Genomic DNA, 25,753 nt, shown 5'->3' with positions numbered 1-25,753 from the left:
TTCACAGAAACCACTCAAAATATGATGGCAGCATGGTTTGAATCTGGCACCCCCAACTTGAACTGGTCAGTTGTTACAAGAAAACCTTGCTTCATGTGTTAGTTATCTTGATGGGAAGGATGTGAATATGGTTTGGTTTAAATGTTTTTTTTTTTTCTACAGAATCATTAAATTAATATATGATTTTAATGTATGTATTTTTAAATTTAAATTAATATACAATTTAAATATATATATTTTAAATGGTGTTATTTTTATAGAAAGACACATGTAGTATATAAAAATTATGTCACACGTTATGCTGATGTCACCTGTCCGACTACTGAGTTGACCAACTGATATGATTGGTTCAACTAACCTTGTTGGCTTGTCTAAAAACCATACCATCTATATGAGATCTCTTATACCATTGAAAAACATCGAGTTCATATATGCCTTGAGCCATAGTATTGAGAAGTATGTCAAGGTTTTTAGAATGATATCCTACATAAGATTGCTATGATGGTAAGCAGATCTTAGATCAAGGATCGTAAGACCATATAAAATGAAGATAAAATGTACATCTATATTTAGTTTCCATGAATTTTAATATTAAACACCAAATACCTTGGCTATAAAGTGTTCAAAACTAAGAAAATCATAGGTTGCTCCCATGGTGCTGCCCTTATATTAGAACGAGAGCAAGTGCTCAAAGTGTTGCATTCCTAAGTAATTGAAATGAACTTATAATGAAAAAGAATTTAAATACCTCAAAAATGGACAATTTTGACACAAATCAGTCATTAAACAACTATACAACATGCATGTTTGAAAGTCAAGGTGTAGTCCCAAGAGGGGGAGGGGGTGAATTGGGTTTATAAAATACTTTTAAGTCTTTTTAACAAATTCACAATCTCCCTTTTTTAACTTAGTAACCACACAAGAAAGTTTTTGATTTTAAATACTCAAACAAATCAACCACAATCACAAACACAACACCAATCACAAACCAAGTAGCAATCCATCAATTAATTACAATACTTAACCAATTTGCGAGAGCTGCAGCAATTCCTGTTTTTTGAGCATTTGCAAAATTTCAGTTTTTAGCCCTGTATGAATGATTTTTGTGCGCTTCTTTTAATTAAGATTTCCGCAAGCGTTTAATCAATGTACTCCCTTTAAGGTTTCCGCAAACAATTAACCAACGTACTTTCTTAAATTAAAAGGTCTTCTCAGTCTCAGTTTTCAACAATCCTGCACTTTGAAAACACAATTTGTATATGCTGAACTTTAAATAGAAAAGGGTAGAGAGTGAGATCGAGATTTTTTACGAGGTTCGGCTTATCCCCAGCCTACGTCCTTGCCTTAGGCAAGACCACCTAAGGATTCCACTAACACTTTCCTTTGCAGGCAGAACAAACCGATTACAGCCCTCCTTTAGGGTGTAGCCCCCTCTCCAAGCAATACCCCCACGCTCAGTTACAACAATCTAATGACCTGAACCGTCAAAGAAACAAGAAACAAGAAACAATTTCTTTTGTACAAAGAATGCTCTCAGATAGAGCTGGTTAGTACAATTGAAAGCATTAATATACTTCAATAACAAATATTAAAAGAAATTGAATTGAAGCTCAAGAACAAATTCATCGGATTTCTTCTCTAGATAGGAATCAACAATTCGGATGTTTAGAGCTCAGAGAAGAATGATCAGTACTTCAGAATAACTCAGCAATTCAGAATGAAAGAGTGAGCAAGAGAGCTTTTAGCTTGAGAGCAGATTTTTTCAATGCTTGGTGTGAATTTGATTGGAGAAAATATGTATTTATAGGCTCAAAAAGGTTTAATTCATGTTGCCCAAATTACTTGGAATGTTTCCCAAGTTTTTACGAAATTTGGGGCACAAGAAACATAATTTTGAATTTTAAAACTTTTAAAAAATATAGTTGTTAACAATGTTCAGGTGCCTGAGGTCTCAGGGTCAGTCGCCTGAGGTTCCTTAAAATAGTGAATTTTCAGTTATAAAATACGGTCAGTCGCCTGAGGTTTCCACGGTCAGTCCCCTGAGCCTACACTACCTCTTCAAAAATTCTTCAAGAAAATCTTCAGGCGCCTAAGCTTATTCTTCAGTCACCTGAATAGATAAAAATTCTGATTTTCAAATTATTTTTCAAAACCAATTAGCCTTCTTGCTTTGTTATTTTAAAAGAACATTTTCTGGAGTTTTAAAATAAGGTCTCTAAGTCCATGACAACGCCTAATGAGCTTCAAAACATTTCCACATGATATTTAGTATGAAGTACTTACATAGGTAATCCTAAAGGCTTAAACACACTAAGCTTTGAAGTCTTCATATGAGTCTTTGATTTGAATCCTCTTAGACTTGAGCTTGAGTCATGTTTAGGTTTTTATATGCTTTGAATCATTTTGGTCCATTGAGCTTCCTTTGGATCACTTTGAAGATGAGTGTGGCTTTATAGTACTTAGTATTCTTGAACTTGCATTTTTTTGTTCCTTTTGAACTTTATCATTCAAGTTTTCCTGAAATGTCATCACTTAACAAAAATATGTTAAATTAACCTTTATTTGTTATCATCAAAATGAGATTCGAAAGCCATGTTAGGCCAACAATCTCCCCCTTTTTGATGATGACAAATAAGAAGCGAAGATAAGATAACCTTTGAAAAGGCTCCCACTTACAATAAGCATGCTTTTGAACAAATATGAAAAAATGATGACTTCAAATATGAGTAAGTTAAAAAATAAGTCACAATCAAGTATATTGCATTATAGCTCATGTCAACATATAGCTCATGTTCTTCTTATGTTCTCATGTTCATTTTTGCTTTTACTCCCCCATGCTATATGTCAAGAGTTATATGTTTTACATATTTGCTTATTTTTCATGGTTACTTTCTAAGAATACTCTTGTCTCATCATTTTCGCTCTCCAAAATATCTCTCCCCCTTTGATATCAAAAAAGAAATGAGGGGTATTGGCACAAAGAGTCTTTAGCACATTAAGAGCATAGTCATATTACATAAATGCATAAGGAATGAATTTACAAGCCAAACTTCAAACAAAAACAAACAAGGCAACATAAAACAAAGCTAATACATGGATAGTGCTTAATACAACACAAAGTGACAAATCAAGCATCACTTATCATCAGCATCATCATCTTCCTCTTCAGCTTCTTCTTCATCACCTTCCTCTTCATCACCTTCCTCACTTCCTTCCTCAGAATCTTCATTATCACTCCAAGGAGCAGAGCTAGTGTCCATAGGATCAACACCACGAGATGAGCTAGCCTCATATTGCTCGATACGAGTTAGGCGTTGATCAAGTGACGAACTGGTAGTGTGAAGTGAAAATACATTCTCCTGAAGGGATTGAAGTCCTGATCGCATATCTCTGCTGAAAGTAGAGAATTTATGATGAAAGGGAATAAACCAAGAAGACGTATCAGTAGTAGGTCCTTGGTCTTGAGCTAGAGGAGGAGGAGGAGGTACAGCTGCTGCTCTTTGAGGTCTTCCTCCTTTCAAGAACCAACCCTGATCGTGCTTTTCATAGCCCATTTGCTTGAGGGTTGTGGAGGTGAAGAGGTCATATCGAGTACGTTTGATGAACAACTCCGTAGGGGTAGTGATATTGAGTTGAGCAAAAATAAGGTTCAATATACCACCATACGGAAGAGTCACACGAGTGGCTTCTAACTTGGCCCACATCCATTTCAAAATGAGGCTGGAGAGATCAAGTTTCTTCCCCTTCAGTAAACACCATAAAACAAAGCAATCGTCATAGGAAAGATGATCGTATGAGCCAGCCTTTGGTAGGATGTTGTTGGAGATGATTTTATGAAGGATTTGGGCCTGGAGATTCAGCTGCTTATACATAGGTGGATGACCAAAATATACGGGTTTGTTTACCATAATCAGAGGCAAAAATTCTTCGGGTGTGAAGCCTTGCTCTAGAATCCAAGTTTGAGCAAAGGCGGGACATTCGAATTCACCCGGGGTGATATGCAAAATGGGAGCTAAGATTTGAGGAATCAAAACAATTTTCTTTCCTCTAACCCCAATGGTTAGAACATTTTCACCGTGGATCATGTTTGTATAAAAAATTTTGACTAGGTTGGGGTACATTCCGTTGGCTTGATAAACAACAAAATTTTTCCAACCGATATTCCTAAACATAGGCAATATTTCAAGAAATTTGGAATCGAAGAAGGTGGTGTTGATCACTTTACCAAAAATCGGGTCCGTAGAACGGAGTGTAGAACGATAACGAAGCTTTGATTGTGGAGTGACTAGCCATTGCTCGATGTTGTTATCGTCCCTACCGAAAGAAGATCCTCGGTTTGCTATCGTCTTAGTGTGAGGCATCTTGGATTTTTGAAGAATGGGAGGATTTAGCCAAGAGAAACCCTAGAATTTGAGGGAAAAGATGTAGAAGGAGGAGTTTGGGGCTGTGATTTGATGGATTTTGAGTGAGGAAGCAAGGGAGACCAAAGGTTGGAGCATCGGGTGAGTGATGGAGCAGGATTCAGTAGCTTGAAGTTAGGGTTTTCGCGCTTAAAATATATAGATCCCATGAGTTCAGGCACCTGAAGATTAAGTTCAGTCGCCTGAAGATTTACAGAAATGAAATCTCAACAGGAAGTAGCACCTCACTCGCCTGAGGTTTGATGACTTGGGCACTTGAGCCTAAAAAATGCACTGTGTAGGCGCCTGAACTTCCAAGCTCAGTCGCCTGAAGTTCTAATTTTTCTTAAAATTCTCTTTATATTTAATATAAAACCTTCCTAAATCACTTCCCTACTATGTAACAACCCAAGTTTTCTTCTAATGGATATAAATCTTTCTTCAAGAAGAGGTTTTGTGATGATATCCACCCATTGGTCATTTGTAATTATAAATTCAAGTAGGATGTCTTCTTTTTGAACATGATCTCTTAGAAAGTGGTGTCTTATGTCATTGTGTTTAGTTCTTGACTGTGATATTGGATTTTTAGAGATGATTATTGCACTTGTGTTATCACACCTAATTGGTATGGTGGAATATTTTAAATTATAGTCCTTTAATTGTTGTTTCATGTACAAGGTTTGTGCACAACGACTCCCAGTTGCTACATATTCAGCTTCAGCTGTGGATAAGGCTACGGAGTTTTTTTTCTTAGAAAACCAAGACACTAAGGATCGTCCTAGAAAGTGACAAGTTCTACTTGTGCTTTTTCTATCAATCTTACACCCTGCATAATCGGCATCCGAACAACTAATCATTTCAAATCTAGTGTCCTTAGGATACCAAAGTCCTAAATCGATTGTACCCATCAAGTACCTTAGGATTCTTTTAACGGCTATTTGATGTGATTCTTTAGGTGCTGATTGAAATCGCGCACACATGCATACACTAAACATTATATCCGGCCTACTAGCTGTTAGGTATAGCAAACTTCCTATCTTACCTCTATAAAATTTCATATCTACCGGTTTCCTTTTTTCATCTTTATCGAGGCTTATGGAAGTGCTTGTGGGGGTACCTATGGGTTTACTACTTTCCATATCGATTTTCTTAAGCATATCTTTTATATATTTGGATTGACTTACAAAAGTTCCATTTTTTGCTTGTTTGATTTGTAATCCTAGGAAGTAGATCAATTCTCCCATCATGCTCATTTCAAATTCCCCTTGCATACATTTGGCAAATTCCTTACATAGATTATCATTAGTTGCACCAAAAATAATATCATCTACATAAATTTGGATTATGAGCATGTCTTCTTTCTTAGTCTTAATGAATAAGGTACTATCAACCTTTCCTCTAGAAAACCCCTTTCCTAGTTAGAATCCACTAAGTCTTTCATACCAAGTCATAGGGGCTTGTTTCAAACCATATAAGGCCTTGGTTAATTTGTACACATATTCAGGTTTTTGTATGTCTTCAAAGTCCAGTGGTTGTTCTACATGTACCTCTTCATTAATGAAACCATTTAAAAATGCACTCTTTACTCCCATTTGATACAATTTGAATTCCTTATGAGATGCATAAGCTAAAAGCATTCTAATTGCTTCCATTCTAGCTACGGGAGCAAATGTTTCATCATAATCTATTCCTTCTTCTTGGTTGTGTCCTTTAGCTATAAGTCTAGCTTTATTTCTAACAACAATTCCATTTTCATCCTTTTTATTTCTAAATACTCACTTAGTTCCTATGATTGAATGGTTATCCAGTTTGGAAACTAATTTTCATACTTTACTTCTTTCAAATTGATTTAATTCTTCTTGCATGACAATTATCCATGAGTCATCACTTAGGGCGTCTTCTACAATCTTTGGTTCATCTTGAGATAAGAAAGCATAGTGATTGCATAGATTTTTTAAAGAGGATTTTGTAGTTATACCTCGTGATGGTTCTCCTGTTATTTGATATTTCGGATGATTTCTTACATATTTCCATTCTTTTGGTAATTCAGTATTTTCAACATCATTATTTGATTTTTCTTCATTTTCTTCTTCTTTTGCTTCTACTATGTCTAAGTCTTCTGGTTTTTGAGTAGTTTGAATTTCTTCAACTTTTATTGGTTTATTGAATGGACTTTCTTCATCAAATGTTACATGAATTGATTCCAAGATTGTAAGTGTTCTTTTATTGTATATTCTAAAGGCTTTGCTTTTTAATGAATACCCTTAAGAATATCCCTTCATCAGCTTTTGCATCAAATTTACCTAAATCATCTTTGTTATTTAATACATAGCATTTGCAACCAAAAACATGGAAGTAAGAGATGTTAGACCTTCTACCTTTCCAAAGTTCATAGGGAGTTTTATTCAAATTTGATCTTATTGAAACTCTATTTATCACATAGCATGCTGTGTTTACCGCTTCTGTCCCCAAAAGTATTTTGGTAGATTATGTTTATTTAACATTGTTCTTGCCATTTCTTGAAGAGTTCTATTCTTTCTTTCAACAACTCCATTTTGTTGTGGAGTTCTAGGTGCTGAAAAATTATGATTAATTCCATTTTCATTGCAAAATTTATCAACTTCTTTATTGTTGAATTCTCTTCCTTGATCACTTCTTATATTTGAAACATTATATCCTTTTTCATTTTGAAGTTTCTTACACAAATTTATTAACATGTTGCAGGCTTCATCTTTGGAGGCTAAAAATAATACTCAAGTAAACCTAGAGTAGTCATCAACTATAATAAAGGCATATTGCTTACCTCCTATGCTTTGAGTTCTAGTAGGACCAAACAAATCTAAATGAATAAGTTCTAAGGGTCTACTAGTATATATATATGTTTCTTCTTTTTAAAACTTGTTTTGATTTGCTTTCCAAGTTGGCAAGCATCACAAATTTTATCTTTTATGAATTTTGTATTTGGTAAACCTTTAACTAAGTTCTTTCTTGATAAGTTTGATGATAGGTCAATGCTTGCATGTCCTAGTCTTCTATGCCAAAGCCAACTAGCTTCATTCATGGCAGCCAAGCATGTTACATCTTGAGAGATTAAGTTTTCAAGGTTTATACAATATACATAGTTTACTCTATAAGCTGTGAATAGAATTTCATGTTTTCTAGGATTTTGAACTATACACTTATCTTGCTTAAAGATTATATTAAACCCTTTGTCACTAAGTTGACTTATGCTTAAGAGGTTATGCTTTAATCCATCAACTTAACAAAACATCATCAATTGTAAGTAAGGGTTGTTTACCAATTTTACCTATTCCGACGATTTTACCTTTGGCATTGTCAACGAAGGTCACATATCCTCCATCTTTTTGAACTAGGGACGTGAACTTTGTTCTATCTCTCGTGATATGTCTTGAACACCCACTGTCCAAGTACCATTTTTCCTTTAATGGAGTAGTCATAAAGCATACCTACAAGGAAGTATTCACAGTGTTACTTTTGGAACCCAAACCTTCTTAATTCTTTTTAAGTCATGCCTAGTTTTAGTGTTTACTTTCCATTCATTCTTGATTTTGACATACTTCTTTTTAAGTGGACAATTAAACTTTATGTGTCCCTTATTTCTACACAAGTAGCAAGTAGCGTTTTCATGTATATTTGTAGAAGATGTGCTTGCATAGTATTTTGCTTCTTTTACAAAATATCCCATAAATAAATTTTTCTTCTTTTTGTTTTCAATCCATTGTAACCTATTCCTTCTTTATTACTAATCATCCTTTGTTGTCCAACCATTTTTTCAAAATTCTCTTTTCCTCTAGTAAAGTTGTAAATGATTTTATCTTTATCTTCAATTTTGCTTTTAAGATCACTTATTTTTAGGTCTTTCTTGCTTTCATCATTTACTTGTAGTTTTACTAATTCTTGAGACATATTGTTAATTTTCTTCATTAGATCATCAATATGAAAATCTTTTTCTTTTTCAGCTGATTTAGAACTTTCTAGTTGATTCTTAAGATTTTCATTTTGTTCTTTCAAGGCTATGTTTCTTTTAGACACTTTAATGAACCTATTGTGTAAGTTGAATAATTCGGCTTGGATTTCCTTGTATGAAGGCATACTATCACATGAATTATTACTAGACTCTCCACTAGATTCTTTCGATGAACTATAACAAGAGTTTACCTCAGCATTGTGTGCCATAAAGCACATGTTGACAACTTCTTGTTCACTTGATTCATCCTCCGATTCGTTTGAGCTTGTGTTGTCCCACGTAGCTTTCATTGCCTACTTTTTCTTCTTCTTGTCCTTCTTCAGCTGTGGACAATCGGGTTTAATGTGTCCAACTTTCTTACAATTATAACATGTAGGTGGATCATTCTTTGCTTCCTTTGTGTTTGTTTCTTTTTTGTTAGTTTTTGATCCTTTAAACTTTCTAGAGAATTTCCTATTCTTCCTGAAAAATTTTCCAAGTCTTTTAGTGATAAAGGCGAATTCTTCATCATCTAATTCATTGTCTTCATCCTCATCACTAGAACTTTCTTTACTAGCCTTAAGGGCTGTTGATTTCTTATTTTTATTATTGTTCTCTGAATTTCTTTCATTCATTGTCATCTCATATGTGAGAAGAGATCCGATTAACTCATCAAGGGTGGTATTTTTTATATTTCTACCTTCCATTATTGTTGTGGCCTTTGGTTCCCATATTGAAGGAAGTCCTCTTAGGATTTTTCTATTCATTTCATATGTTGTATAATTTTTCCCTAATGCATTTAAAGAATTTATTATGTGAGTGAACCTAGTATACATGCTAGTGATAGTTTCTTCCGGATTCATCTTAAAGGCCTCATACTCGCTAGTGTGCATGTCGATTCTACTACCTCTAACATCTATAGTTCCTTCATAGGTTACTTCTAACTGGTCCCAAATTTCTTTGGCTGACTTACATGTCATGACCTTATTAAACTCATTTACGTCTAAAGCACAATATAGTGCATTCATGGCACTAGAGTTAACTTGCATCATTTTATAGTCATTGCCGGTCAAGTCTTTCCTTCTTTAGTAACTTCTTTACCATCTACTAGTTTAGTAGGAATGTAGTCACCGTGTGTGACAACCTTCCATACTTTCCAATCCATGGTTTGAATATATATCCTCATTCTTTGTTTCCAAAACGTATAGTTTAAACCACAAAATATAGGTGGTCTAGTTGAGGATTGACCTTCACCTAGGTGTGCCATTTAGACCTTTATATAGCTTCTAATTAGGATTTGCTATAACTAGACTTTGATACCAATTGAAAGTCAAGGTGTAGTCCCAAGAGGGGGAGGGGGTGAATTGGGTTTATAAAATTCTTTTAAGTCTTTTTAACAAATTCACAATCTCCCTTTTTCTACTTAGTAACCACAAGAAAGTGTTTGATTTTAAATACTCAAACAAATCAACCACAATCACAAACACAACACCAATCACAAACCAAGTAGCAGCCCATCAATTAATTACAATACTTAACCAATTTGTGAGAGCTGCAGCAATTCCTGTTTTTTGAGCGTTTGCAATTCAGTTTTTAGCCCCGTATGAATGATTTTTGTGCACTTCTTTTAATTAAGATTTCCGCAAACGATTAATCAACGTACTCCCTTTAAGGTTTTCGCAAACGATTAACCAACGTACTTTCTTAAATTAAAAGGTTTTCTCAATCTCAGTTTTCAGCAATCCTACACTTTGAAAACACAATTTGTATTTGCTGAAATTTAAACAGAAAAGGGTAGAGAGTGAGACCGAGATTTTTTACAAGGTTCGGCTTATCCCTAGCCTACGTCCTCGCCTTAGGTAAGACCACCTAAGGATTCCACTAACACATTCCTTTGCGGGCAGAACAAACCGATTACAGCCGTCCTTTAGGGTGGAGCCCCCTCTCCAAGCGATACCCCACGCTCGGTTTCAACGATCCAATGACCTGAACCGTCAAAGAAACAAGAAACAAGAAACAATTTCTTTTGTACAAAGAATGCTCTTAGATAGAGCTGGTTAGTACAATTGAAAGCACTAATATACTTCAATAAAAAATATTAAAAGAAATTGAATAGAAGCTCAAGAACAAATTCACCAGATTTCTTCTCCGGATAGGAATCAACAATTCAGATGTTTAGAGCTCAGAGAAGAATGATCAGTACTTCAAAATAACTCAGCCATTCAGAATGAAAGAGTGAGCAAGAGAACTTTTAGCTTGAGAGCAGATTTTTTCAATGCTTGGTGTGAATTTGATTAGAGAAAACATGTATTTATAGGCTCAAAAAGGTTTAATTCGTGTTGCTCAAGTTACTTGGAGTGTTTCCCAAGTTTTTATGAAATTGAGGCACAAGAAACATAATTTTGAATTTTAAAACTTTTAAAAAATATAGCCGTTGACAGTGTTCAGGCGCCTGAGGTCTCGGGGTCGGTCGCCTGAGGTTCCTTAAAACAGTGAATTTTCAGTTATAAAACAGGGTCAGGCGCTTGAGATCACTAGGGTCAATCGCCTGAGCCTACACTGCCTCTTCATAAATTCTTCAAGAAAATCTTTAGGCGCCTAAGTTTATTCTTTAGTAGCCTGAACAGATAAAAATTCTAATTTTCAGGTTATTTTTCAAAACAACTTAGCCTTCTTGCTTTGTTACTTTAAAAGAACATTTTTCAAGGTTTGAAAATAAGGTCTCTAAGTCCATGACAACCCCTAATGAGCTTCAAAACATTTCCACATGATATTTAGTATGAAGTACTTACATTGGTAATCCTAAAGCCTTAAACACACTATGCTTTGAAGTCTTCATATGAGTCTTTGATTTGAATCCTGTTAGACTTGAGCTTGAGTCATCTTTAGGTTTCCATATGCTTTGAATCATTTTGTTCCATTTGAGCTTCCTTTGGATCACTTTGAAGATGAGTGGCTTTATAGTACTTAGTGTTCTTGAACTTGCAATTCTTTGTTCCTTTTGAACTTTATTATTCAAGCTTTCCTGGAATGGCATCACTTAATAAAAACATGTTAAATCAACCTTTATTTGTTATCATCAAAACGAGATTCGAAAGCCATGTTAGGCCAACAATATCCCCCTTTTAGAAAAAGAAAATGAATATGAAAGCCAAACACTTCAGCTTTCTTCTCATTTTAATGTCATCATCCAAGCTACATTGCCACATTTTTCTGCATCAATAATATTAAGACCATCCTCAATGACTACATCAAACGTGTCGTTGAACTTGTTGTCATCATTCTTAAATGTGTTGGTGTTCTAAAATCTTGGTCCTCCTTATCCTACTATGATCCTGTCTCAACCCTACCAATTTGCAAGTCTATATATTGGATTTGGATTGTATTGGTAAAATAGGATTGTATTGTCCTACAATTTGGATCACACTTTTTACAGCCACTATATTTATATGGCTAATATTGGGAAAAAAACATTTTTTGTTTATGCTTAAACCCTAATTTTTTAAGAACTAAAATTATTTTGATTTTTGTTTCACCCAAATTGGTTGACATTGTTCAATTTTTGCTACTTCATTTTAAAAGCGAATGCTTGAGAATCATCTTTTTTGTTCCAATAATGTTAAGAGAAATTAACTGAAAAGGACTAGTTTTTCTAAAACAGACTAGTTTGATTACAAATTTACAGAAAACCTCAAGTGGTGTCAGTGTTATTTACCCTAGTTTTATTTCAAATTTTCTAGTCATATTATGATATATTTACAAAACTGGTTATCGTTTAAAGTGATGTAGTATTTCTAATTTCATTAACAATTATTGTTTCATAATCAAACAAGTAAGTTCATGTAAATTTGTAAACTAGCATTTGCTAGCTTAAATTTATAAATTATTTGTGTTTTTTTTGCTTATAAATAAGTTTGTTTTATTATTTTATACTGATTTATTATGAACTAGCATCTAAAATAAGTCAATTTATTGCTTTGTAGTTATAGCAATGATAGCTTCCACGCTTTTTGAATTTTATTTAATATTACTGCTATTTATTTTGCATTATGGCTACATGTGTTAAATTTTGATATGGAATGATACTTGATTGATTTATGAAATTGCATTCTAATAAATTGAGGGCTGTAATTTTCACATTGTTTCAGTTATTGCACCTGGTGTTTCCTGTTCTTGTGTTTTATCCATTTAGTTTGCAAATATTTTTTGGACCATGCACTCTTATCTTTATTACAGCTGCCAATGCTTTAGTTTAGAAAATTGCTTCATTTTTTCCAAACTGGAACTTGTACTGAAATTGATATTGATATGCGTGTCAAAATTTCTGTTTCCTGAAAAGTTGAAATTTAAAATGTTTTGCACCTACATATGTTCACACTGACATATCTTTGGAGGGGTAGGGGTGGGGGTGGGGACAGTAGACTGGATTGGTCTCATGGCTACAAATGGAATTGGATCTATGAAGGGGAATAATTAGAAACATTAGTAGCTCTGCCTTGCTTACAAAATCTGTAGGAAGCCTTGGGCAGGTTGAATTTTTGCTCTAGCGTGCATTGGTCTTAACAAAGCTGCAGATTTTCATATATTTTGTTGTTCAGGTTGATTCTGTTATTTATCCAAAATTTATGATTTTTAATGGAAACTTTCCCTCAATTTTCTTGTATTGTATAGGAGGTCTGTTTTATGCTGCCACCATTATTGAGTCTTCTTTTGGATTGTGCTAAGAGGACAGACCAGTCTGTTGTATCAATCTCCCTTGGTGCATTGGTGCATCTAATAGAAGTTGGAGGGCACCAATTCAGCGAAAGTGACTGGGATACCTTGTTGAATAGCATACGGTGCGTGGACAGTGTCTTTAACATCTGATTACATAGTTTAAATTTCTATTATTGGTACTTATTATTTTCACAACCAGAGATGCTTCATACACAACACAACCCCTTGAGCTGCTCAATGATTTGGGATTTGAACACCCAAGGAATCGTACGTTGTTAACCAGAGATACAGAAGTTGATACTGGTGATACTTCTTCCCTTAAGTCTGTTAACATTGAAAGAGTTGGGAGCCATCAGGTTGACGCCGTTGGTGGTGAAAATATATCTCCCATTGACACTGCAAGTTCAAAGAATCAAAATGCATCAGTCATGCCGAATCCCGATCACGAACAAGGGTTGCAGATCAACTTGGACAAATCTGAAGGTTAGCTGTTTGAAATTTTCCTATGGCATCATTATATAAAATGGTCCATAATTTGATCCTATTATTTGGTGACTAGCTATCTGATTTCCAGCACGTTATTAAATGAAATTGGATATACATGCCTCATGAACAGAAAAAATGCCCTATTATTCTTGTAGGCCTACCATCACCATCAGGAAGAGTTCAGGGTCCTCCTGGAGCTGGAGGCCTCCAACAGAGTCAAACAATAGGTCAGAGGATTATGGGAAATATGATGGAAAATCTCTTCCTCAGAAGTCTTACTTATAAATCCAAGGGTCGTCCTTCAGATGCTTCTGTGCCATCTTCTCCTATCAAGGTATTATTGGTGTGGCGGGCACATCTTTATGTGAATAAATTTGGTCAGGTATTGCTTTCATGTTGATGGCTTTACCTTTCCAAGAATCTCATAGCAAAAGCAATAACACCAGAGTATGGCTGTCAAGTTTATGGCTGGTAAAAGGTGAAGGCATAAGCCTTAAGGCATTGAGGCATAAGTATTTTGGGAATTTTTTTTTTTAGATTTTTAAAAGTAAATAAAAGTTAAGAAAATTACAAATAAAATGTAAGAAAAAAGTAAATATAAATTGTAAACTACTTGTTGGCATTCAAAAACTACAAACTGGAATTCACTAAGTAAATAATGCCAAGACATAGCTTTTGCTTTACAAAGTTCAAATTATTTTCAAGATATAGGATGCAATTTCAACAGTTTTTTGAAGGTTGAAGTTGAAGGTTTTTAGAAATAAACTCAAATTACAGCATTCCTTTCATATAAACATGTAGTTGCAAAGTTTGTGGCCGAATCTAACTTGAGGTACACACATCCTAAACGTTTAAGCCTCAACTGAAAAGGCAGAAAAGGCATGTCATTTGTACAATTGCATAAGCCTCTCTGTGTAATGTGTTCAATTTTTTGGGATTGGTATTTTAGCTGAGCCTGGAGGTGTTTTAGGCATGTCTTACCTTGGGAGGAGCCTCAAGATGAGCCTTGATTGACCCTATTAAAACACTGGGTAATGTTATTGGTCATGTGGGTATAAAAGCATTAACAAAAAAGATCTATCATAACTTCCTGTGACAGTTGCAAGTTTGCAACTTGTAATGGCTCTTTAAGGAGAAATGGCTCATTCAGGAAGCATATAAGAAAAAAAAAAATTAGGAAGTTTAATTTTTATTTTGGCATTTTAGTATTTTACTATTATTTTTTGGACAGAACAATTGTTTAATTTTGTGAAGTAGGTTTTAAGGTTGCTATTTATCTGACATTGTAATCATGCTGGAACCAATTGATACCAGAGCAATATGGCATGCTGGTTTGCCCCCGGGCATAAGCTCAGGTGGTAAGGACTTGCGTCAGACGGCCTTGGACAAAGGTGAAGTCTGGGGTTTGAACCCTGCCGCTTGCAGTGCACATCCGTGATTTACCTCCTACATGTTGGTCGAGGGCATGGCTGGCGTAGGCGTGGGATTAGTCTAGTGTGTAAGCCTAGGACACCCGGCAATATAAAAAATATATATATGGCATGCTGCTTTAACCATTGTGTTGCCACCACAAGTACTGACCATTAGTTCTTCCACTTACTCTGTTGTGAGTCTTGTGACTACCCTTCTTAATGCAATCATGACCCCGACTAACCAGCAGAAGCGCCCCCATAATAAGTTGGAAGGCCCCCAACACTACAAACCAATCCCCTTTAGTGGGAACCTCAACATCACCTCAGGAGATTCTACTCCTTCAATAGAACCCCAAATGTTATTATTGAATCCTAACCTCTTGGAATCATATCCTACTAGCAAAACCCATGGAAACCCCCAAATCTCCAAATCATACTCAAATTTCTTGAACCCTGATAGATTTAAATCATAGTTCTAATCCTTCAATGCATCCTCAAATCAGAAATGTAGCGTTTGATTTTGGTTCTTAAACTCCCAAACTCAACCATTGAAGCTTTAATCATCTTCCAGCCAATAAGATCTTCGGCGAAGAGCATCTGTAGGTAGTCCTTGTTGTTTAGGATCCTGTTCCTGTTCCTGTTTGACCTATGTATCCTTAGCAAGAATCCTCAGTGTTGTAGTATCCTATTATCATCATCACTGCCAAATTTCCTCCCTCTGTCACTGGCTGTCTCACCTGCATTTTGCAAGGTGTCTTTCGTGTGACGACACTAAACTGAAAGGGTAAGAAATAGGTTTGATAACCTGACCCAGCCATTTGAGACCTGTTCCACACCCATATTCTTATCCTTGACCCTGTGCTGACCTATCTGTGCTAGATTATAAGAAGTTGAAATGGCAGTTCAGCCCCCATTCTGGTAATTTCAGTTTTCACCCAGCTCAAGGAGAAAACAAAAGCTTACAATGGATCTGTTTGAAAAACCAATTCAGGAAGATTTTACAGATCTAATAAGCTGGATGGATTACATAATCTTGCAGAGAGAAAATAATGGCCCAAGAACAAAATACTATGATTGTTTCGCTCTTGTTAGCAGACTGCCCTCTTAGGCCCTTAGCTTGCTTGGATTCTTTATCTATGATCAAACAAAAGGGGCATAGTATTGCAGTACTTCCAGCTCTGCTACTCTTAAATTGGAAAGCAACCCCATTGTTCACTCCTGAACTTTCTCACAGATTGTTTAGCCCAATTACGGTATAAAGATTAATCTGTTTGGGTTTTATGGGGAGGGTGAATGGGATAATTTGTATGATTTTATCTCAATCTATTGGGAAACATTTTTTTCTAATGAAGGTGTAAGTAATTAAGGCAAACTGAATTTGGAAATAACTTCTCTTGTAGCATATACTTGTATCTGGTCAAAACAATGCTGAATCTCAACATACAAGCCGGTTAGAGGAACGTGTGGCTGGATGGAGTAGGATAATGGAGACTGATTGAAAAATTCACCCATCAACCATGGCTGGGAAGCATACACTGAGCTGTATTCTCACACTGAACATGGAAAGATGCAGAGGTTTATATCCATGAGTTTCATAAGCTCATTGCCAGGTGTCAATTTGGGGACAAGGTGCAGCAGCAAATATTATGGTTCCTCCATTAGGATTTGTGCGATGTAAGATGGTTATTGTAGTCATACTACTAATTTTACAAATAACCTGTATCAAAATCATGTCCAAGAGGAAATGAAAGGAATATTCTTTTATAAATACCATTTAAAACTCTAATTGAATTTCACTTATATTAATGAATATTAATAGGAGGGAGAGAGAGAGAGAGAGAGAGAGAGAGAGAGAGAGAGAGAGAGAAAGAGAACACACCCTTCATTATACTAATGTTATGATATATGTGGAACGCCATGGCTTCATACATGTGATGTTCCATGACTTGGAAGTTTTTTGGAGTTTTGAGACTTTCAATGTTAAAAAAAAATGCTATTATTGATTTTTAACAATGAGTGATTAGTAATTGCAAGCGTCAAAGATGAATATTTTATATATATATATATATATATATATATATATATATGGGGTGCCACCCATGTTCATACAGTGACAAGAAAAACCACCCATAGTGAAAGGTGTAAAAAGAATCAAGAATTGTATATCTATCATGAACAAAGCCATTATTAGACAATACAGATAGGAAAGATAAAATTTTTTAAAGGGCAACAAGTGGGTGCTGCCCATGTACAAACAGCAACAAGAAATTCACCCATAATAAAGGGTGTCAAAAGAAAATCAAGAATTGTAGGAGTCTCTATCATGAACAAGCCACTATACCAACTAGTTGAAGTAGAGTCCCATTACATGTAAGGGTGTAGCTGATCCTTTGAATACTCTTCTTTCCCTCAGCACAATCCAGAAAATGTGAAGGTAATAAGAGTGAAATCTTATCTTTCTTCCTTGAGGAAATATCTTTCCAACCCCGAATTTCTCTCGCCAATGTTTGTGGTAATCCGTTGCTGCCTGATCAATGCAGTGGCCAAATCACAAAGATTTCTTGTCCAAGAACAATGCAAGAGCATATGCTCAATGGTTGCAACATTTTCCACGCACAAAAAGCGTTTTTTGACAAGAGGCGGTCCCCTTTTCTGCGGGTTGTCAATTGTATGAATTATCAAGAGTGTTGCCTCCCATGCCTGATGATTGCTGCAGGAGAAGTGAGTGTCCTAGAGTAGGAGCTGACTGTAAAAATGCGGTTTTTTGTTTAGGGTCCACGTTCATTAAGAATGTCTTCAAAAGGGAAGTTTGAACCTGCCAAAGAAATCCACAAGGTGATCAATCTCCCAATCATTGGCATTCCTCACCAATGGAGTGTTCAAGGAAATCCATTGACTGAAAGTTGGGGATTCTTTATTACAGGCAAATCTAAATATAGAAGGAAACCTTTTGCTAATGGCAGAAGGGCTGCACCAAGTGTCATGCCAAAAGAGACATTATCCCCATTTCCAACGTCAAGCTTATAAAAGGCGGAAAATCTTCCTAGCTTCTCCTTATGAATCTCCAAACTGCAACACCTAGGATCTTCCGACATCTTTAAGGACTCAAGTATTGTGGTCAAGACCATTTTGAAGCAATGATTTTTCACCAACAATGGTCTTTCTCCTTCATAAACCTCTATAGCCTTTTTCCATTGAGGGCTTTGTTGAAAGTAGAGAGTGACCATAGCCCCTAAGCCTCTGCTTTTTGAATAGGTTGTTTAACAACTGCCATTTAAAATGACTGTATTTCAAATCCTCCCCTATGCTTCCCCAAAGGTATCTTCTCTGAATGCCCTCCTATATTTTGGCAGCTGAGAAAGGGACGGGGAAATATAGTGGACCGGACATTTTAAAGAGTGCTCTTGATGGCCAAGTCTTCCCAAGGTCTTAAATTTCGATAAAAGTATGGAAATTTTGATTTCAATGTCGATTTCAATTTCGATTTGAAAAAAAATAATGGAAATTAGTAGTAAAGCATGGAATTCTTTTATGAAACTTTAGAAATGATTAATAGACATAATAATATAAGTTTTAGGACTAATACATCTATGTTGTATATGAGGTGGAAAAGTTGTAATATAATACGTGTATCAAACATATTTACAAGATAATGTGCATTAAACATATTCTCAATTAATACAAATGAAATTCATAAATCATTTAAAAATTATTTATTATACAAATAATGATAATTTAGACATGAATGGTTAGATAAAATGTTGTTGGAAGTTTATTTGTTTCATATAATTTCAAAAGCCCTCATAATAATATTTTCATTTCAATAAAAAATAAAAGAAATTAAGAGAGGAATTTCACTTCGCTCCTAAATCTCTCATTTGAATTCTAAGGAAATTTCATTTTATAGTTAAAATTTTGACAATATTTGTTCTAATTTTGAGATTTCGATAAATTTCAGATGATTCGTTGAAATTTTGACAGGAATTATGTACAATGGAAATCAACTGCTATTTCAATTTTTAGGGTGATGGAAATCATAAATTTTGATGGAAATTTCGACAATTTTGTGGAAATTTGTGACCATGAGTCTTCCTCCTTCATAAGTCGCAGTTTCTTCTCTAAATCTTTCAATGACAGGGTCCTCCTTCGTCCTTGAATTTAATTCTAAGTTGGAGACCAGGATAGGTTATAGGAAAAGTCCCCAGTTTGCAACCCAAAATGCATGCAAGGAGAGCCCCCTCAATGTCTCTCCCTTATGAATAATTTTGCTTCTCAAATTGACTTTCAGCCTTGAGACTGCTCAAAGCAGACAATATTTTGCCTTAAATTGAGGATTTGTTGATCCACTTCACAGGGATAAAAAATGGTGTCATTAGCAAAGAGCATGCGGAAAACTTCCTTTTCTCTACTATTTACCCTGATGCTAATACCTTTGAAAAACCTCCGTCAGTGGCTTTTTGCAGCAGGAGAATCGAAGCTTCCATCACCATTATAAACATTGAGGGTGAAAAGGGATCATGTTGCCTCAACCCTTGAGAGGAGCAGAAACAATCTGATGGTCAGCCCATGATGAGCACTGAAAAAAGTCGGGAGTAGTAACACAAAAGTTGTAGTAACACTTTGTTGGATCCATTTACACCAAAGGTCCCCAAAACCCATTCTTTGACAAAGTAGAGGATGAATGCCAAGTAACAAATTCCAAAAAAGGCATGTTGGTCCTTGCCTTGGCATTCACAAATTCAGATGCAATAAGTGCTGCATCATAATCTGTCTGCCTGCTAGAAAGGCATGTTGATGCTGGCCAATAACTTCTGGAATTGCTTTCTTGAGCTTTTTGGTGAGGACCTTGGAGAATTTCTTATAGATACTTACCAAAAAGCTAGTAAAACAGAAATCCTTGATGCTATTGCCCCTGCTTTCTTAGGAATTAGGGCAACAGATGTAGAATTAATGTTGCTCACAAACTTTCCTGATAAAATCATCAAAATCCTGATTATGTCCTGCTTGAAGAAGTCCCTGGGCTTGGTAGGAAGCCAAAATGAAACCATTGGGTATTGGCACTTTGTCTCCATTGCAGTCCTTGAGAGCTTGAAGAATTTCCTCCTCAAAAAGGGGGTCTTTGAATACATTGCACAGTTGAAAGATTCAAAGTGCTGAAAGTGATGCCGTCAACTGTTGGTCTCAAGTCACAGGCTCAAAGTAGAGATTCTTGTAGAAATCACAATTGCCTATTTTTATATTCTCTCCCTCTACTAGAATCTGCACCTCAATTTCATTTCTAGTCAAAGTGTTGAGCCTTTGGTGGGCATTTTATGTTTGAAGGAAGAAAGTAGTGTTCCAATTCCCTTTGTTGAGCCATAAGGCCCTCGGTTTTTTCTTTTTCTTTTTTTTTTTCTCCAAGTTATTTCTCCCATGTTAATGACACCAGCCAGATCTTTTTAAGCAAATTCCTTCTTTCTTTATTTTCAGCATGGAGGCATTGACCTAATTCTTTGTCATCAAGCTTCTTGAGGCTATGAAGGATCGCATCCTTTTTCAAGTGAATTATTCCCAAAAATTCTCTTATTGACCAATCATGCTTGTATATATTAGGAATAGAATTGTCTCATTGTGTGTTAAATTGTCCATGACCAAAGTTTCTAAAGCTTAAAACAAAAACCCAAAAAAGAGGAAAAGAAAATAAAAAATCCCGTGTTATTGGGCATGGTGTAACGTTCTTGGGCCCAACTCCGGTGAGGTATTGTCCGCTTTGGTCGACTAGCCTCACGGGTTTGTCCTATAAAAGGTGCCTTATATAGTTGGAGTCCAAAGCATCCTTAGAAGTCCAAGATTTCCCTAATACACAACCAATGTGGGATCGTGACAAGCTTACACCTCTGTGTAGGATCCACCCACATGATAGTATTCCCAAGGTAGCTCTGATACCAAATGTAATGGTCTTGGGCCCAACTCTGGTGAGGTATTGTCCGTTTTGATCCACTGGCCTCATGAGTTTGTCCTATAAAAGGCATTTCATATAATTGGAGTCCAAACCATCCTAATAAGTCCAAGGTCTCCCTAGTACACATCCAATGTGGGACCGTGACTCGTGGCTTTATTGCTAGCATATTTACGATGTTATATTCCAAAAATAACATATTTATTATGATTAGGCTTTTGATTATATTATATTCCATCCATAAATTTAAGCAGATTTGGATGTGCCTAATGCATGCCCTCACTAGTTTGGTTCATTGGTGGACTATGATAAGAGATTGGAGTTAGACTAGAAAATCACCATCTTGATGTCACTGATCTTCCCATGCCATTGTGGTACAAGAGATAACATATATGAAAGAAGGCTAGAAAACCTGGATTTGCTTTGTTTGAATGTGGCAAGAAGGGGCATTCATACTGACAGTGTCCAACAAAGAAACAATTTGGCATGGACCCACCCCTCTACATAGTTATCCATCAGGGCTCGACCAAAGTTAGCTTGAATCCATCTCCTTAGCTAACTGAACTTTTCCATCATGCCGGAAAAGTTATCTGTGAGATAGTCCAGCAGCCTGTGTGATTTTCTGCATGCTGGAGTTGAAACTGAATTGATTTCTCATCGTGTTGTGTACCAACTTCAGTTACAACTACAACCATTTTGGGATCATAGGTGCAGATAACAATCAGACTAGTATTGGTTGGCAATGTTTATTCCTGTATTGATACATACTTAATGTTTAGTGGTATTCCATGCTAGCTTCATTGTTATGCATGTGATCTGTAAGCTTGGACATGTCATTGGAGAGAGCTTGTTGTGTGCCATGATTGGTTCAGTACACTATGAATTACATTTTCCCCTTGTGTAAGTTAGATTCTGTTTCGAGTGTGTTCAAGTTCTTGTTCGTCGAGTCCTTCTGTTAGTGTTATAGGCTGCACTTTTTACTGGAGGGATAAAATAATGAGAACCGTGGCTCTGTGGAGAAAGGCCCAGGAAACCCCATGCTTAGTTCAAAAAATTTAGAATTGAGTTATTGATTTCTTACCGGTTGTTTGAGGAGTTCTTGCGCCAATATATCATTTGGAGACCGAATCCTTCTTGTTCAATCTGTTACTGTGAACATGGTCGTATGCGTCTTGCTATTGTGTATTTGTGTTGGTTGCTGGTTATGGTGCAATAAAAATTCTAACAGGTTGGTGCCTTAGTGGGCTGAGAATCAGTAACTCTGTCTGTTCTTTGGCTGCTAATTAGCTGTCGAAATTGTTAATGTCGTCTATTTGTGTGTATGAATCAAGCTTTGGCTTGTTAATATCTAAAATCTTTTAGCAATCTGCTTGTGACCAATAGAATTTCTGTTTTAGGTTGAAGGATTAAGAACAACTCCAAGCACACATCCCCCTTCCCTGGCCCTCTGGTGTTGTAGGAAAAGGGTTCTCGATAGTTGTTACCTTATTGAAACGTTCTTTGTGGTTATCAGAGGCTATCAGGCTAATACTTTTTATATTTCCTCTATGATAATGGATGCCTAATCATTATACTTATTTTGGCATTTAGAGGTGCTTGGAAATTGTTGTCCGTTAATTTTTGTAAATTGTGTCTTGGAACTTGGAGCTTAAGTGGTGGCAACACATGTAACATGATAACACACTTGGTAACTATTAATGATCTTATAAAGTTTTTATGTACTAACCAATCAATGTGGATGTGTTTTAAGATTATATTCCTGTTCCAATTTGATTGTCTTTGTTAGATACAAAGGAAAATCTATATTTGCCCCCAATTGCTGATATCGATCAACATTTGCTGTGAATTTATGCATGTTATGTTGCATGAGGCTATATGATAGCATGCAGAAAATGCAGGAATTGATTTGCAATAAAAATATGCAATTGGATTAACTTTGTTAATTTTGTTTTTAATCCCTTCATTTCTTGGTTTAGAAATGTGACATCTCTTTGCTCGACTGGAAATGCAATTTCTCAATACACGCACACACAACAAAAAAAAACAACCAAGCCTTTAAGTCCCACCAGGTGGGGTCAGCTACATGAATCCTTTCCTGTCAATATTATATATAGCACTTATATTATATATGTTACTATGTAACTATATATTTCATACTGTTTCTATTTTCCATTTTTTATTTATTTAAATGGCATTGCAGCCTCCTGACGCTTCAGAGCCTGATGCTAAATATGAAGAGGAAAGTTCCTTGCTGGGAACTGTTAGGGGCAAATGCACCACTCAGTTATTACTTTTAGGTGCCATTGATTGCATTCAGGTACGAGTCTTTATCTCATTCATTCATACTTCTGTTGCTTCTTTTTTTTTTTTCCCGTTCTGTAACTTTCGTGGGTTAGTTAACTTAGTTCCTTCTGGTTAGGATTTGTAGCACATCAGTACATTTGTTCTTCCAAATTCCTGCATTTGTTGTTGTCGTTCTTATTCTTCTTCTTTTTGAGGTAGTTAGCATCAGAAAGTTGTAGTTGAGTGGTGGAAATATGAATTTTAGAAGGCTTCCTCTTGTTCGAAAATGGGAGAGAAAAGTTCCTCCCCCCTTGTCTCTCTCTCTCAAAAAAAAAAAAAAAAAACAAGGCCCTTACTGCAATAGGCAGTGGTAGTGTTAAAAGCTTTTTCTCTGAAAAATATTCCTAAAATGTGCAGAAGAAGTACTGGAGCAAGCTAAAGGCGCCACAGAAGATTGCTATAATGGATATTTTGTTATCTTTGTTAGAATTTGCTGCTTCATATAATTCATATACAAGCCTGAGGATGCGAATGCACCACATTCCAGCTGAAAGGTAGTTGCCCATTTATTTCCACATTCATTTTCTCAGAGTTTGCGCTGACACGCAGCTATGGCATGGTCTAGAATCTCTAGATCCACCAATACGATGCAATGATGCAACAGATACTCGTGCACACATGCAGGCTGAACATCAGTCTAAACCCCTATTTAACAAACTTAAAGGACAACCCTGAGTTCTTAATAATTTTTTTCATATTTCATAAAGAATTTATATTGATCCATTGCTTCCACCAAATTTACTGTTGATCATGAGTTCAAATTTTAAAAACTAAATATTCAGAATCATGGACAGGCCAGATGCATGTCTGAGACAAAAGCTTGAGAAACAAAAGTCCAGGTGTGTAGGTAGTGTATGCTGCCCCACACAGGACCCAAAACTCCATAAAATTGTCCATCCTACGACTTTTCTTTTGTACTTGGTTGTTCTATAACAACCTTGTTTCATGATTATACTTCATTGGACAGGCCACCTTTGAATCTACTTCGACAGGAATTAGCAGGAACTTGCATTTATCTGGATATCTTACAAAAGACAACTTCAGGATTTAATGCTGAAAGGAAGCAAGATTCTGAAGACAAGGCTTCAGAAGATTTCGATATCTCTTCTGTAAAAAATGACTCAAGTTTTAGCAAGCATTATGATGCTGATGAAAAACTTGAAAGAATAGCAGAAGAGAAGCTGGTGTCTTTCTGTGGACAAATACTAAGGGAGGCATCTGATCTCCAATCATCTGTTGGCGAAAATATTAATATGGATATTCATCGAGTTTTGGAGTTGCGTTCACCAATCATTATTAAGGTATGAAACACAATATATTGTAGTCTTTGATATGTTTATGAACATTGTTACATCTTAAAGGATATAGAGTGGTTTGGAGCTGGCAAATTATTTATTTCTTACTTTCCAATGACCTGAATTGTCTATTAAGCATGTGCCCTATTGGGTTGTTTCATAAATAGCTACGTCTTGTCCCTTGATCAAGAGCAGTATGCCCCCTGCCCTCGCACCAAACACCCACCGACACATCAAAACCCTTTTTTTTTCTGAGTAGTTGCTGTTTTAAAAATCTGTTTGATAGTCAGGATGCTGCTTCAGGATCATTGAAAGCTTTACACTAAAAATAAGTTCGGAAAATTGAACAGTATAAGCTCCCAGACGGTCACTCCTAATTCTTATGAAATGATAAATTTCATCATATTTTTCCTTGTTTCCTTCTTGGATTGATTGTGTTGATGCAACTGATCTTGTTGGAGTTTTCTGATTCTTCCTTTAGTCTCCTACCTATTTTTTTTTTTCTCATTGCTTCATGACAAATATGCCAGATTGTTTGGTGCTTTAACAGACTGGACAGTTGGGTCATTATCGCAGGAGACATTATTTCTGTATTTTCTTGGTTTTGCAGGTGCTCAAAGGCATGTGCTTTATGAACAATCAGATTTTCAAAAGACATCTGAGAGAGTTCTATCCGTGGATTACAAAACTTGTATGCTGTGACCAGGTAGTCAACTATTCCAAGATGAAGCGACTTAATAAAATATGTGATATTTATTGACAAAACATCATTAGTTGAATATTCTAGATTGTCTTTCGTGTTGTGGTTATATTATTATTATTATTGAAGATAAGAGAAGAAATATGTCAAAAGAGAAACAATTCAGAAAACAGAGACCGAATAATCTTCACAAGAACAGAAAACCAAAAAAAATAAGAAAATAAAGAACACCAAAAAGGCCTACACTACCATACTTTTGCTCCCATCTAAATGAACAACTTGACCTGCAGGATCAGAACACTGCAAACTGATCCACCATTTTTTTTAGCTTCAATATCCTTTCCCCTGATCTCTCTTATGAAAACAGTGTTTGGCAAGATACCGTTCCTGGTCTGATCAGAAAGTAGGAATACCTTCCAGACCTTTGAGTGGTGTTGATGGGCACGTTGGAAATGTCACCAACTAGATTAATCTGAAACTACTCACGTTGTTGCCA

At 35.8% G+C, this 25,753-nt stretch overlaps 1 protein-coding gene across 7 annotated transcripts in view; it reads left to right on the top strand.

The window, feature by feature from the left end:
• Positions 1-25,753, top strand: part of LOC131144473 (brefeldin A-inhibited guanine nucleotide-exchange protein 5) — a 131,619-nt gene that overhangs the window by 93,649 nt on the left and 12,217 nt on the right. For all 7 annotated transcript variants that reach the window (XM_058093154.1, XM_058093155.1, XM_058093149.1 and 4 more), the window contains 7 exons: positions 13,039-13,205; positions 13,283-13,566; positions 13,725-13,903; positions 23,120-23,236; positions 23,620-23,756; positions 24,230-24,563; positions 25,168-25,263. In XM_058093154.1, coding sequence (XP_057949137.1) covers positions 13,039-13,205; positions 13,283-13,566; positions 13,725-13,903; positions 23,120-23,236; positions 23,620-23,756; positions 24,230-24,563; positions 25,168-25,263 — 1,314 coding nt within the window. The remainder of the gene's footprint in view (positions 1-13,038; positions 13,206-13,282; positions 13,567-13,724; positions 13,904-23,119; positions 23,237-23,619; positions 23,757-24,229; positions 24,564-25,167; positions 25,264-25,753) is intronic.

Source organism: Malania oleifera, chromosome 12 (assembly GCF_029873635.1).
Source record: "Malania oleifera isolate guangnan ecotype guangnan chromosome 12, ASM2987363v1, whole genome shotgun sequence".
NCBI classification, from domain to species: domain Eukaryota; kingdom Viridiplantae; phylum Streptophyta; class Magnoliopsida; order Santalales; family Ximeniaceae; genus Malania; species Malania oleifera.
The sequence above is the reverse complement of the archived record's forward strand: the minus strand, read 5'-3'. Positions and strand labels throughout refer to the sequence as shown.